The sequence below is a fragment of the Cyprinus carpio genome, chromosome A2, assembly GCF_018340385.1.
Source record: "Cyprinus carpio isolate SPL01 chromosome A2, ASM1834038v1, whole genome shotgun sequence".
Lineage (NCBI taxonomy): Eukaryota > Metazoa > Chordata > Actinopteri > Cypriniformes > Cyprinidae > Cyprinus > Cyprinus carpio.
Window position 1 is genome coordinate 4,582,514 of NC_056573.1, and position 15,228 is coordinate 4,597,741.

Here is a 15,228-nt window from a genome sequence, read left to right on the forward strand (position 1 = left end):
CTGCCAAATTTTCTTTATAAAATCATTATGATCACACTTGTAATAATCGCTTTAATGAGCTTCTGTCTGAAATTAATTTCATGTTAGCTAACTGTATAATTCTATTATCTTGAACTGTTTGTTTGTGAAATGGACATTACTTGGACACATTCACTTCTGATAACAGATCACTCTAAATTGTAATGTAGACATGTAGACATGCACATGCATTTTCTGTAAAGCTGCTATGAAACAATGTGCATTGCGAAAAGCGCTATACAAATACATTTCAATTGAACTGAATTAACCAGAGTAATATATTTATCTTAATTTTTATAATTACAATTAATAATAATAATTCTTAAATAATAATAAGCCTTATTTATGAATAATTATTAAAAAAATGAAACACAAAAAAATAGATTTTATAATATTTTATTGTTCACTTGCATGTCATGTGACTATTAACCAACATCAGAATACCACAAACATGAGAATGTGTTGTTAAATCATTGAAATATTAGCTTAAAATCTCAGACGGTACTTCAAGTAAATATTTTAAGATCTAATTGTTTCGGCTAACAGGAGCGTTTGGGAACCCCTAAAAAAAGGGTCCATGGACACATATGATTTCTAGTCAGTATGTCTTTCATGTCTGTCAACCATCTTGGCTGGGAAATTTTTGGTGAGCTCATGGCAAAGCATTATGGTAATTGTACCGCCGATTCTTTTGAGAATTAGGTATTGTAGAAGGCAGCATAATCTATACCTACAATTTAAAACAGCCGTCACTTTATGTGTGCCATAAAACTAGGTAGGCAGCTCATTATAGTGATTTGAAATGTTATTTTTAGCACAAATGGACTGACTCTATTGTGGACATAGACATCGAGTTTTAAAGTGTCTCATTTTGCAGTTCTCTTCCTGTAGTCTGTTTTTTTTAACCCGTTTGATCCCTGACAGCTGTGTGTGTGTGTGTGTGTGTGTGTGTGTGTGTGTGTGTGTGTGTGTGTGTGTGTGTGCGTGTGCATGTGTTTTGCAGAAGAAGTGGAGATGGTGGACGGTGAGGGAAAGTCAGACTCCAGCCCGGAGAGAGAGGCCGCAGCAGAAGACGACTCTAAAGACACAGATCCCTGCAAGAAGAGGAAGAGGAAGCCCTACCGGCCCGGGTGAGAGACATGATGCTTGGGTTGAGTCTAAGATGATTAAGTTTAGTTTTCATTTGTTACAGTATTTGTCTTTTTCAGGTCTGCTGGAAGTTCATGCATGATTTTACATTATTTTTCTGTGCCACTGTATCAGATGTTATGAATTGTAAATTGTCTATTCCAAAACATCCAAACATCTTGTAGATATTGTATGTTGTATGTTCATGAATGTTTTTACATTATATTATACAAAAAAATAGGCATCTTTTTGATATATTGGTATATTTATAGTTTTATGAATGTAAATTGTTATTTGATATTTGGTTTGTATTTATGTTTTTGCATGAAGAGCTTTCTTGTTTACATACACCCTCTGGGCCTCTTTGGTCACTTTTGACTGAATATTTTTAGATTTTGAAATTTTAAAAATCATAGCTTCATTGGAATGGTACAAAACCTGGTGACTTTTATGGCATTTGGTATGTGATGCTACAAAATTTTTTTTTTTTTAAAAATAATAATAAATGAGGGCATGATTAAGAAAAGGCTAAAAAAAAAAATCAGTCAAAATGACCACCATAGGAAATAAATGGGAAAATATGAAAAACATTTGCATATATAATCTACAAATCAGCCATAATGCAGAAAAAAGTGCACAGCTAGTCTCTTTTTTTTAATCTGAAATGCTGCATAAATTGAAAAAATAAATGTAAAAATTATTTTTGAAAAAATATATATATTAATTTTCTGTATTTTCAGTGGGGGGGAATGGATCATAATTATTGCATAAATATGAATTGGTGCCATAAAATTCTCTCAAAATGAAAAAGAAAAAATATTATTGGACAAAAATATTGCTTTTATTCAGGTATTGGAGGATTCATGGTCAGACAGAGGAACCGGATGGGTCCGGGCAGAACCAAACAGGCCTTGTTCAGGAAGGACTCCACTGGCTCTGAGACCCTGCAAGGCAAAGATGAGAGTGAGTATCATTCAACACTTTCACTACGATGACTTGCTGGTGGCTTACGTTAGATCCTAAATCAATATCTTCTGACGTTATCATTTTTTCATATCTGCTTGAGTGGATCAACTGCTGCCAAATGTCCACAACCACTTCAGAAGTGATCTCATCCTGATCACATGTGTTTGACACCCCAGTGTACACTGATCTATTGATTAATATCTACACTAGTGCATTTTGAAAAATACATTCAAAATGTATTAATAAAATGCATTTATTAATGTATGCATTTACTGATGTTATTTTTGGATTACATAAGATCTGAATGTAATGTAAAGAATGAAACGGGTTACTCTTTTCTGTCCTGACAGGCTGGGGTGACCAAGCGCCTGACACTCCAGTTGATGAAAAACCTCCTTTATCTGACTTTCCCGACAATCCTGAGGTTAAAATAAGGAAACGCTACAGGAAAAAGAAGACCAAACTGGAGGAGGCTTTCCCTACTTACCTACAGGTCAACTTTTAAAATATAATAGATTAACTCGATTTTAAAGACAATATGAGTGGTGTTTGTTTGTGCAAAATGTACCATCTCTTGGGGTGGTTGTCAGGCCATTGCTTAGTTTTTGCACGGTTTTTGGTGGTTGCTGGCTCAAATCATAAGATTCTCTGTGATATTTGGTGTCTAGATATGGCTTGGGGTCCTTCAGTGCAAGTTTGTGGAGTTTTTCATCTACCAGGCAAAAATCATGAGTCACGTTCTCTTGGAAAAGCTGTAGCAGATCTCTGCAAAACAAGCCACACAATATGAGATCATTTCTAAGCTGCAGTTCTCTGGAATCAGTATCAGCTTTTCAGCAGATGCTCCCTTTATCTCAAGGAAATTCTTGAGATTTCACTCGGCGACTGCTACAGATGCGCCAGGAGAGGCCACAGCTCTTAGCAGGGTTTGGATGAACTGGGAGCTCGTCTAGTCGAGCATGACGTGTAGACTCTTAGGGAGATGATGTCATTTTTCCAGCTCAACCTGCTGTTATTGTTGATCTCAAAGTCTTCAAAGTGCTTTTGCTTTCACTTGCATACTTACAAATGAATGTTAGATAGCATAACGTATGGCAAAAATGTGATATCATAATATGAGTAATTTTATGTCATGGTAAATTTATATATGAAAATACAGTTGGTGGTTTTTTTTTTTTTTTTTTTTTTTTTGGTTAAAAATAACAGAAAATGTGCGCATAAATTAAGTAATCCAGTGGAAAGCATATTTTGAGATAATCCTGCTGAATTACAATTTACTGTTCAAAAGATATGGATCAGTAAGAGATAGATAGATTATGTAGTTATGTTTCCAGAATAAACTCGTTAAATTTTGAGAAAAAAAAAGTTGTTAAATTGCAAGGAAAAAAAGTTTATAAAATATTGAGAATAAACTCATTAAATTACAAGAAAAAATCGTTAAATTTCGAGGAAAAAAGTCTAAATAAAATGTTGAGAATTGACTTTATTCACGACTTTTTTTCACAATGTAACGGCTTTTTTCTTGTGATTTAATGAGTTTATTCTCAACATTTTATTTAAACTTTTTTTCTTGAAATTTAACGAGTTTTTCTCGAAACATACTTAATTCTCAAAATTTAATGAGGTTAATCTCAACATTTTATCTCAAATTTTTCTTGAACTTTAACAAGTTTTTTCTCGAAATTTAGCAAAAAAATTTTATTATTGCTTGGCCCTAATCCTCTTGCGTAAAATTCAGCTTTGTCATCACAAAATAAATTACAATTTAAATTGTATTACAATAAAAAACAGTTATTTCAAATTGTAATAATATTTAAAAATATTACTGGTTTTACTGTATTTTTTATCAAATAAATGCCATTTTGGTTTATCTGGAAAATGATGAATGCAAACAAAAGGTTTTATGAATTGAATAAAAATTTAAATGGAATTTTCCATTGTTATATACTAAATAATAATAATTATAATAATAATAAAGATTCAAATCAGTAAACTACTATTATAAAACAAATGATTCAGATTCTAAATTCTAGCCGATATTCACACATCAGAATTCTCTATTAATGCAGTACAGCAAAAACAACAAATCTGGCGCTGTACTTATTAACAACCCTTAATCTTGACTTATTTAAGACTTATTCCACTTCCCACTGTATATAACGCTACATGATTCTGTATCACCCTCACGTGTAAATAGCATGTCCTGCACACTGATGTTGTGTTATACCGTCATATCACCCAGCCCTAGAAAGGAAGAGTGAATGGGATGGGAATGACATAATTGGCTTTTTTTGTTTGATGTATTGCTGTTCTGTTTAGGTTATGTGTTGAGTCTGAGATGATAGAATCTAAAGTTGATTTTTTTTTTAGTAGATTCAAATCAATTATTGAAAATGGAGGCTTTTAGTGTCTCAGCCAGGCAGGTTCCCAGAGCTGGACGCTGTCAGGTGAGCTGAGCTGAATTGACAGAGCAGCCGGTGTGCCGGGAAGTCGTATTACGGCTGCTACAGCACGTATGTTGCTTTCATGCTTGTTCCTGTGATTGCCGTGCACACGTGCAGCGGCGTGTGTCTCCGTGGATCGTGCGTCCTGTGGGCCGTCGATGGAGTGGTACAAGACGGGATGAAACATGAGCTCATTTGAGGGGCTCCCACAACGTGACAGTCAGTGCAGAGTAACGCCATCTGAGAGACAGAGCCTCGCTGCCAGACTGTCTGCTCAGACAATCACACAGCCATCTGGAAGGGCTCCACTGTACCCAAAGATACTCTATCAACAATACTTTCATTACGAGTGATAACAGCACAATGTGATTTGAATACGCCTCTTCAGAAGTTTTGCTTTGAATGTCATGATCATCCAGAGTGCACTACTGTTGTCTTTGAGTGCTGTGTGTGTGTTTTGCACAGACAATATTGTTTTTAACCCTGGAATTTGGGGGAAGAAAAAATAAAAATTCATGCAAATATTTATAATATTTATGGCTGGCATATACATGCATGTGTATTTATATATACATAATAAATATACACAGTACACAGTATGAATACTTTTATATATAATTTAAGGTATAATATATAATGTAATGTTATATATAACATAATAATTATATATATATATATATATATACACGCACTAAGTTGGTTATTTAGTTTCATATGTCAGTTTGATTTTTTTTATGTTTTAATGTCTCTTCTGCTCAAAAATACAGTAAAAACAGTCATATTGTGAACTATTATCACAATTGAGAATAGGTGTTATATATTTGAATATATTTTAAAATGTTATTTATTCCTGTGATGCAAAGCTGAATTTTCAGCATCGTTACTCCAGTCTTCAGTGTCACATGATCCTTCAGAAATCATTCTAATATACTGATTTGCTGCTCAAGAAACATTTATTATTATTAGCAATGTTGAAAACAGTTATACTACTTTATATATTTTTGTAGAAACCATGATTCATTAAGTGTTTTTTAATGAATAGAAAGTTTAAATGAACTGCACTCATTTGAAATATAAATCTTGTAACATGTTTTCTGTCACTTCAGTTCAATTCACCTTTGTGAGTAAACAAATTTCTTAAAAAATAATTAAAGAAATACATTTTGCCCCAAAATGTATATATATATATATATATTTGTATTTTTTAATAATCTAAATATTGCTTTTGTGTACAGTTAGATGCAATTTAACCCATAGTGATGTTTGATCTTGTCAAAGATCAAAGTCTTAAATAAATTGAGAAAAAATGTGAAAAATATGGAAACCCTGACCGATACTGTGTCCACTTGGTTGATTAACAGAAGTGGGTCTTGGGTAATGAACGTTTCATTTTCTAATATTCTGTAATATACATGTTTCTTTACATTCTACATGTTTTGCTATCATTAAATTGCATTACATGCAGTATCTGCATTTTATTTACAGTACCATATGCCTCCCTACTCTCTAAATATTTCCATCACCGTCAACCATGGAAAATCTTTTATTGTTTGATTAATGCTTGCTTTATGAAACCAGTCGTTTTCTAAAACCTACATCAGCTTTAACTAGATGGACAAATCAGTCACATATTTTATATTGAATTCCGAAGTACTCTGACTCCACAATCTTCTCTTGCAGGAGGCCTTTTTTGGGAAAGACCTGCTGGATAAGAGCAAACAGAGCAAACAGGAAACCACACGGCTACTAGAGGATGAGCGAGACAGGAAACAGCTCTCGGCCAATCAGATGAAGCCACTGTCGAACGCATCACTCAATGCATCAGCGGCACTGCTGCCCAGTAAAGCAGCAGCAGCACGTACGTTTCTCACAGCTAATGGTGCTCAGACACACACACACACACGGCCTGTCTCAGCCTTTTTGTTTATGTTTTTGTCTTTTTTTTTTTTTCATATGATATTCATACCCAGTCTGATTTATACATTTTGTTCACTTAAAGTCAACATGAAATTTAAATAGACCCTGTTTACTTACTTTACACACATTCCTGGTCTTATTATGGAGAGCGGGTGCCAGCAGAGTCACCCAAAAATGTCCACTTATGGAAAGAAAAATGGGTTGTGAATGCAATTTCAAGTTGTCTTTAAATCTGACCGCAATTTAGACCAGTGCAGTCATTAGGCTCTTATAATCACTTCCCTGCTTTATCCGCATCCACAGAGAATTCTGTGGAGCCTCTAGTGGACCTGTCCGAAGAGCTGAAATCAGACACAGAGCTGCTGGGAGTGTTTTCAGATAACAAGCAAACAGAGGAGTCCGGTAGGCTTTTATGAGTGTCTCTAAACATGAGAAATAACAGCACGTGTTTGCTGTTTCAATGGTCTCCAGCTCTCTAGGTCTACTGTTATCATTGTTGAAGAATCTGCTTTGAAACATGAACTTCATGAGACACAAACATAGTTAAACTGCAATAAAGTTTCCCTTTTTTTTTTTTTTTTTTAAAGTAGCTTTTTCTTAGTGTAGTTTTTAACTACGTTACCAGTCATAAATGTAAATACACTTGGCTGAATTATTTTCTAATAATCTTAAAATCTTTTGATATAAAGGCTTGTGCTTAGATGATGGATATAAAGTATTCCTATCAAAGAATTTTCAAATAAAGCCTAAAATTCAATCATTTCGATAGGGCTTTCAAATGTAACATAACTTGAAAGTAGCATGAAGTAGATTTTTTGCCTGGATCCACATGATTTAAAAATATCATAATCGATCATAATCAGGTATGCCACAGGGCCTCGTGATGTGCACATATTTATTCTGCTTTTGAGTGTCATTCAAGTCAAGTCACCTTTATTTATACAGCGCTTTATACAAAAGCAGCTTTAAAGTGATAAACAAGAAAATAGTGATTCAGTGATGCAAACAGAATTCAGTTCTCTTGTAAATTCATTATTCAGTTGAAATCACGCACAGACATTTCTACACCCAGTAATTACACATTTTCTTGAGCTTTCTTTACATAAGAAAATAGTGTAATTACACATTTTCTTGAAAATAGATACATAAGAAATAGTTACTTTATTGTCTTGTCATTATGTTAATTTTCTTGGCATTTCCATTTTTCATTCTTAAAATAATTTTATTTTACATTGTGTATGGATCATCTGCAGAATTTTTCTTTCTCTCTTCATTGTGCTGATCCCTCATTGTGTTTGGTTTGGGTCTTTGTAGGTCTTGATTTTTGCCCTTTCCAAGTTGAGTACTCTCCTTCACCATTTGGTAAGAGCTCATGGTCATATTTCAAATTATTTACTTTTACTTCTATTCTCTTGCACTCATTTGCTTGGGTTTTATGGGAACATTTGTTTTACTTTTTCAATTGTTGACATATCACCCACAATGTGCACTGCACCTGAATCTAACCATTATGCATCATGCAGTCCATTTAGTTTCACCAAATATACATCCCAGAACGCACAGCTATCAGAAGCATTTACATTACCTAACAGATTCAGAATGATGCAGCAGTCGAGTGCTGGACTAACAGGTGTGATCAAGGACGCTTCTCTTATACCAACACAGAACCTGAGATGCTCTAGAGACAGGCATTTTTTCAGAAAACAGAAGGCATTGATGAATGGCCTTCCTCCTGTGAGCGGCAGTCAGGGCCTCTACCTGAATGGATGAGTGAAGAATAAGGGCACTGTCCCACCGAGATCCACAGAGTCATTGGTTTGATGAAAAGGAACCAACATGCCTGTAGCAATTTGTGAAAAATGTCGAGCTCTCATCCCTGTTGTAAAAACAGCCTTGGAGGACGAGGCGGTCTGACCTCCCTCAGAGCCCAAAGTAGTATTTCTATGTGAATTATTTTTGCAGCACAAGTTGTTTATTCAGTTTTGTCTGTATCAGATATGACTCAGATAACAGGAATCACAACCTGCTCTGGTCTGGTTTTTCTTATTAGTTTTAGTTATGTTAAAGAGATTCTTCATCCTAAAATGAAGATTCAATTACCATTTACCCTTATGTTATTCCAAATCTGTATGACTTTCTTATATGGAACAGAAAATATTTTGTTTAGAGAATGTTTAAACACGTTAGTTTAAGGACCGATTCTCACTGATAACTAGTTGCTTATCAGCATACATATTACTGGCATATTGGATGTTTATGAGAACTTAAGAAAAGGCCTTTCACATGTCGGATCTCGTCTGTGCCAGTTTTCCTGATTCAACATGTTGAATCGGCGTCAGTAAGAGAGCTCTGATTGGATGTTGAGTTTAGCAAAGGAGTCAGTGCACTAGAATTAAAGCGGAAGTGGTGAAAACGAGCAAATTAAGACAGCACAGAGATGTATAAAACAGCACTCCAATACGTGACCCTGTTTTTGTCTGTAAAATTACTGTCTATTCTCAGTTGGGGACCCCATTGACTTTCGATGTATGAACAAAAAAAAAATCTTAGAAAATTATAAATTGCTTTTTTTGTGTGTGTTCCACAAAAGAAACAGTTATACAGATAAGAAACTTCACGAGGGTGAAACCATGACTGACCCAATGTCAGGACATCAGGGTCCAGTGGTTTGTAATTTTAGTTTGTTGAGATACACATGACATTATTTGTGTGCTTTTGTGTATATGTGTTTGTATAGGTCTGGACGTTGCTCCTTTAACAGAGGACGCATCCCTTTCATCTCAAACTCATCTAGGCAGAACTCACATTCGTCAGGTGCCTGAGGAGCCACTGGATGGCATCCTTAGCCCTGAACTGGACAAGATGGTCACAGAAGGTCTGTATAACAAATGTATGCACTGTTGAATAGTAACACTTTTTCCTGAAACATCTAAATGTAAACAGCGAATCTTTCTGCCTTACAGAATCCATACTCAGCAGACTTTACAAAATACCAGGTAGGTTATAAACTCAAAGCAGCAACTGCAAGTGAATGTGTTAATTTGGTATGTTGTAAGTATTGACCCATTTCTTGCAGAGCTTGGTGGGAAGGATGTGGAGGATCTCTTCACAGCTGTCCTGAGCCCCAGCACCAGCCAACCTCCTCAGATGCCTCAACAGATCCAGGGAGCTCAAACCCTGCAAGGTCCCACAGGCCCTGGTTTACATCCCTCCCAACCCAACTCAGGTTTGTTGCAGGAAAATAAGAAATATCAGGGCTCCAGACTGCAACCAAATGGTCCCCTCCCTCACCAAACTTTCTTCTGGCAACACCATCGGTAAATATAGTAGCACTGAAGCCACTGCTCTCTAATGTTAGTCTGGAGCCCTGAATGTTTCAGTAATATGGTTGAGACTCTAATTTAACAGTTGATGGTAACATCTGTCTATGTATGATGTGTTTCATATATTCCATGTTAAAATACTCCCATGCTGGTTTTAATGCACAGACAACTGTAAGTGTGGCATTTGTAGGTTGACTTTCAAAAGAGTGTGAACATTGTGGTGTTGTCAAAACAATTCTGTATTATTTCAGCATCTCCACCAGAGGTGGGTTTCCCAAAAGCATCGTTAGCCAACTGTGGTTGTAAGTGTTGTCATTACCAGCATAGTTCAGTGATTCCTCAATCCATAGTACCAACAAATATTCACATAAAGCATCGGAGAGTTAAAGGGTTAGTTCACCCAAAAATGAAAATTAGCCCATAAACTACTCACCCTCAAGTCATCCTAGGTGTATATGACTTTCTTCTTTCAGATGAATTCAGTCAGTGTTATATAAAAAATTGTCTTTGATCTTTCAAGCTGTTTAATGGCACTCAAAAGGTGTTGCAGTGCATCAGTCCAAAAGAAGTGAAATAAAAAGCACCCATCTATAAAAAAAAAAAAAGTGTCTCACACAGCTCCGGGGGGTGAACAAAGGCCTCCTGTAGGGAATTGATGCATTTTTGGAACATTATTATTATGTATTGACATTATTTTTGTAATTCGGTGTTGATGGCATTTGCACATTCTTCAAAAATCATAAATTTCACCTTTATCGGAATGTTCTGGGTTTTGTAAAAGCTCAATTGATGGTGTCTGTAGCATTTTGACTCATCCCTTAAGTGCATTACTGTAAACACATTTTTGTTTGTTTTTACAAACTGAGGTTGTTCATTCTCAGGTGAATCAAACTGAATTCACTGTGATAAGTCTTGAAGACCAGACATTGTTGTATACACCATTGCTCAGTTTGTATTGTTATGTTTTTGTACAGGAATGTCTTCACGAATGCCAGTGATGAACGGTTTGATGGAACCCAAACAGCAGTTTTCACAGTCCCAAATTGGTCCTGGAGCAGAGCCTGATATGTCTCGAAATATCCCATCAATGCAGCGCATGGCTTTCTCAGACAATCTTAGGTCAGCCATGTGTATATCTGCTTCAGACATACTGTATGCTCACCCACACATATCTAAATTGCAATACTGATAACAAAAATGAATAGACTACATTTGTCTTTTCTTGTTCAGTAGGTGAAAATACTGTGACCTAGTAAGATAAAATCAGTATTTCTAGATGGCATTTATTATATCTACTGCACAGGGACAGGAAGTTTAATCTGATAGCGCAGGAGACTGCTGGTCCGTGGTCCGCTACAGGGTCAACTTCTGCCTCTGCTCCAGCTGCTGCCTCTGAGGTGGAGGGAGACTCCTTGTCCACCGCACAGAAAAGCACTTTGAAGTGGGAGAAAGAGGAAACGCTTGGAGAACTTGCTACTGTTGCACCGGTCCTGTACACTAATGTCAATTTCCCAAACCTCAAGGAGGAATATCCAGGTCAGCCAAGGGACTTCAGAGTGATCTGTCATTAGCACCTTTGAAAATCAATAAAGTTATATATCTTACAATCAAAACAATTTGCTATTAGCAATCCGTTTTACTTTATTTAGTATGTAATCTAACATAATATATATTAATGCAATTAAGAAAGTCAGTATGGTATATTTAGATTTACATCTCTTCTTAATATCCCTCAATGTTATTCTTCTAATAGATACTTTTATTTTAATGTTATAACCTTACAGACTGGTCAACACGAGTGAAACAAATTGCAAAACTGTGGAGAAAAGCAAGTTCACAGGACCGGGCTCCATATGTGGTAAGTTAACACAGTATCTGCCACAGTACATTGAGTTTATCATCATCACCAACAGCATTGGAAGCTGGTTTTCTGGTGAACCAGCATATACAGTGTTTTAAATGCTGATGTGCTGGTGTGTCGAATGGCTTTACCTGCTAAGTTTTGCTGGTGAATAACATGGCTATGTTGTTCTACCCGCAAGACCAGGATCAGGCCGCCACTAAACAGAATAAACCAGCTTTTTTTATTTCAACAGGATAAAGGGACTCTTGAGTGTTGCTCAAAAGTCAAAAGAATAAATTTTACCCAAGGAGCTCAGTACGGTCTAAGAGATAAATACATTTAAAAAGATATGATTAAAGGGAACATTACCTTGACGTGAAGGAGTGCCACTTAAAGTATATATATTAAACAAAAAGCTCTTAGACAATTAGTCTCTAAAAACAATGTAATTTTAGCAAATTTATGCAACCTTTGAATTTCAGTGGTCTTTCTTTGATATCAACACTGCACAACCACTCTGCCATTCACAGCAAAAGGCCAGAGATAACAGGGCCGCCCTGCGCATTAACAAAGTTCAAATGTCCAACGAGACCATTAAGAGGCAGCCGCCCCAGCCACAGCAGCCTTTAGAAGTGTTTGATCCTGCTATTCCACCACTGGACCCAGAATTACTGTTCAAAGATCCACTGAAGCACAAGGAATCAGAGCATGAACAAGAATGGAAGTATAGACAAGTAAGTCTTCTATAGACATATGTTTGGAAAAGAGCTAAATTGTTGACTGCCAGAAATGTTTTTGTTTTGTCAACAGCAAATAAATGATAGGAATGGCATCTCTATGTCTTTGATTGTCTAATTTGTAGAACTGAGACACAAGTTTAATTTTTCATTGAGAGCATTACATTAAAAACAACAATCGTTTAACAAATGTGTCACAATAGCTTTTTTTGTTGGAAATGTGATATTTTGTCATGCATTAACTCAGACTTCTTAGGAACTTCTCAGAACTTCAAATGAGTTACATCTGTGTGTTCCCTTTTGCCAATAAGTAATTAAGCTTGTCAACAGACAATTTGGTTTGATTTATTACTATTGAATGAATTTTATTGTAATTGTAATACATTATGTATTTTAAATAAATCACATATGGTGCATTTTCTTATTATTTAATATTGAATATATATATTTTTTCACTTGTTGCAGCAAATGAGACAGAAAAGTAAGCAACAAGCTAAGATTGAAGCTACACAGAAACTTGAGCAGGTGAAGAATGAACAACTTCAACAGCAGCAGCAGCAACAGCTCCCATCAATCAGCCAATATGAGCATGACTCTTCCAGTAACCTAAAGAGTCCAGTGTCTGTGCATTCCAACGATGGGAACATGTCTCCCAAGCAACCCAGTTCAAAAAATGGGGTTTCAAATTTACAGATGCCTGGCACGCCCACATCGTGTTCCCCAGATGATGTCTTTTTGCGCCCTCATCCACCACCCCCATCTTCAGGATCTCAGCCACAGAGCCCTCAGATGTTCTCGCCAAGCTCCTCTGGCTCTAGACCATCCTCACCCTGGGATCCCTACACCAAAATGGTAGGCACACCCAGACCACCAACTATTGGGCAGGGAACTCCACGCCGTAACTCAGAATCAGGGAAATCTCCCAGAGGTCTTTCAGAGCCAATTGGCTCTCCAACAGCCATATGTAATGACCCCTATGCCAAGCCCCCAGACACCCCAAGACCAGCAGGAGCTACAGACCCTTTTCTCAAACCTATGTGCCCTCCCAGAGCTAGTCAGACTTTGGAAGGGAGGCATCTTATTGGCTCCCCAGGCCATGATCCATTCTCTAGGGTGTCTGTGAGAAAGGAAGCCTACCAGAGGATGCCTCAGGGCAGGATGATACTCTCAGACCCATATGCTCGTCCTTTACTCACACCTATCCCAGGCAGCAATGAATCAGGGTCCGTCCAGGTCTTTAAAACCCCTATGCCGCCCCCTCAGACTCAGGAACAATATGCAGGTATGCATGCCCGGAGAGCAAGTGGGGATCCCTTCGAAAGACCAATGATGCCCCCTCGTTCCTCTGAGGGATTCTCCCAGAATCAACAGAACGATCCTTATGCGCAGCCTCCGCTCACTCCTCGTCCTGCAGTTAGTGATGGCTATGCAAATCAAAGGGTTTCACGACAGCCCCAAACCCTCCCTTTTTCTCAGCCTGGGCCAATGGCACGCCAGCCTTCCTGTAATCCATATGCTCGAGCCCCCTCCACCTCTCGACTAGACTATTCCCAGTGTGATCCCTATGGACAACAACCTGCTACACCAAGACCTTCGAGTGACCCTTTTACTCAGTCTCCATTTTCTAACCCATACACCAGAATGCCAGGCACACCTAGACCACATGACCCTGAACCCTACTCTCAGCAGCCTGTATCTCGCCATCCGGTCATGATGAATCAGCCCTCTCAGCAGCAGACTCAAAACCACATAATGTCCCCTATGTCAATGGACCCTTATGCACAACCCCCTGGTACCCCACGCTCAGGAATGGCAGACCGGTTCCCCAAGTCTCCAAGTCACCAAAGGACTCCTGATCCTTTTAGTCAACCTCCTGGACTACCGCGCTTTGTTGGGCCCGATCCTCAAGCACAGTCAGTGAGAAGGTCCCAGTCATTACCTAATGATTCATGTGCACATCCCCCACGAACACCTCATCCTGGAGGCATCGGACAGGGCTTGGGACCTGGGCCCATGTCTAATCAAGATCCATTCTCTCCTGCTCAAGTCTTGATGCTAGACACATTTGCCAATCCAACAAAACTTGGACCTCAGCCTCTCAAACATCTGGCCATGACAGACGAAACCGGATCTCAGCTGCTATCCAGTCGACCCAATCAAACTCCCATCCATGACCCTTTTGAGCAGGCCCCCATGCTTTCACATCCTCAGTGTGGAGAAAACAAAGAGCAACAAGGTTTGGTACAGAGTATCAGTTCCCACACCATGGGCCAGCCCAGCTCTGAAGCTCAAACGGTACCTCTTGCAGAAGCTGAGGAAAGACTCAGACAGGTGTTGTTTTATTTTGTTACTACTCTATTTAAGATAGTTTATTTGTTTTATTAAGTGCACTGTATTAGTTACAATATATAATTTGTACAATACCATTTAACATAACTTTAATTTGTTCACAGCGTCAGCGTATTCGTGAGTTGATCCTCAAACAGCAACAGCAGAAAAGTGCCATACGTCAAGACAAGGGTGTACAGGATCATCCTCTGACCATGCCTCCAGGAACCCCTCAGCACTGGAGTCAGGAGTCTACAGGCCAACAGAGTGAAATTTTTAATCGCCCGCCACCACCATATCCTGGTCCAGGAGCTGTAAGAGCCCCTCAGAGATTCCATGGGCCATTCCCAGGAGATCAGCAGGGACATTTCCCTGAAGGCCAGTTTCCTAGACTACAGTTTCCTGGGGATGCTGACTCAAATATAAGGCAGCTTGGGCCAAGGTGGGTGATTTTTACATACTTCAAAACATCTGTATGAGATGAAGGGACTAAAGTTTTTCAAACACTGCAAAAATAATAATGT

At 37.8% G+C, this 15,228-nt stretch overlaps 1 protein-coding gene across 1 annotated transcript in view; it reads left to right on the plus strand.

The window, feature by feature from the left end:
- Nucleotides 1-1,027: 1,027 nt before the first annotated feature.
- Nucleotides 1,028-15,228, plus strand: part of LOC109110986 (histone-lysine N-methyltransferase 2C-like) — a 39,097-nt gene continuing 24,896 nt past the window's right edge. Inside the window, exons 1-15 of the mRNA XM_042769836.1 lie at nt 1,028-1,148; nt 1,996-2,109; nt 2,463-2,605; nt 6,237-6,414; nt 6,777-6,875; nt 7,788-7,835; nt 9,211-9,348; nt 9,437-9,469; nt 9,550-9,699; nt 10,771-10,915; nt 11,100-11,332; nt 11,581-11,654; nt 12,170-12,373; nt 12,842-14,707; nt 14,830-15,146. Coding sequence (XP_042625770.1) covers nt 2,010-2,109; nt 2,463-2,605; nt 6,237-6,414; nt 6,777-6,875; nt 7,788-7,835; nt 9,211-9,348; nt 9,437-9,469; nt 9,550-9,699; nt 10,771-10,915; nt 11,100-11,332; nt 11,581-11,654; nt 12,170-12,373; nt 12,842-14,707; nt 14,830-15,146 — 3,728 coding nt within the window. The 5' untranslated portion in view covers nt 1,028-1,148; nt 1,996-2,009. The remainder of the gene's footprint in view (nt 1,149-1,995; nt 2,110-2,462; nt 2,606-6,236; nt 6,415-6,776; nt 6,876-7,787; nt 7,836-9,210; nt 9,349-9,436; nt 9,470-9,549; nt 9,700-10,770; nt 10,916-11,099; nt 11,333-11,580; nt 11,655-12,169; nt 12,374-12,841; nt 14,708-14,829; nt 15,147-15,228) is intronic.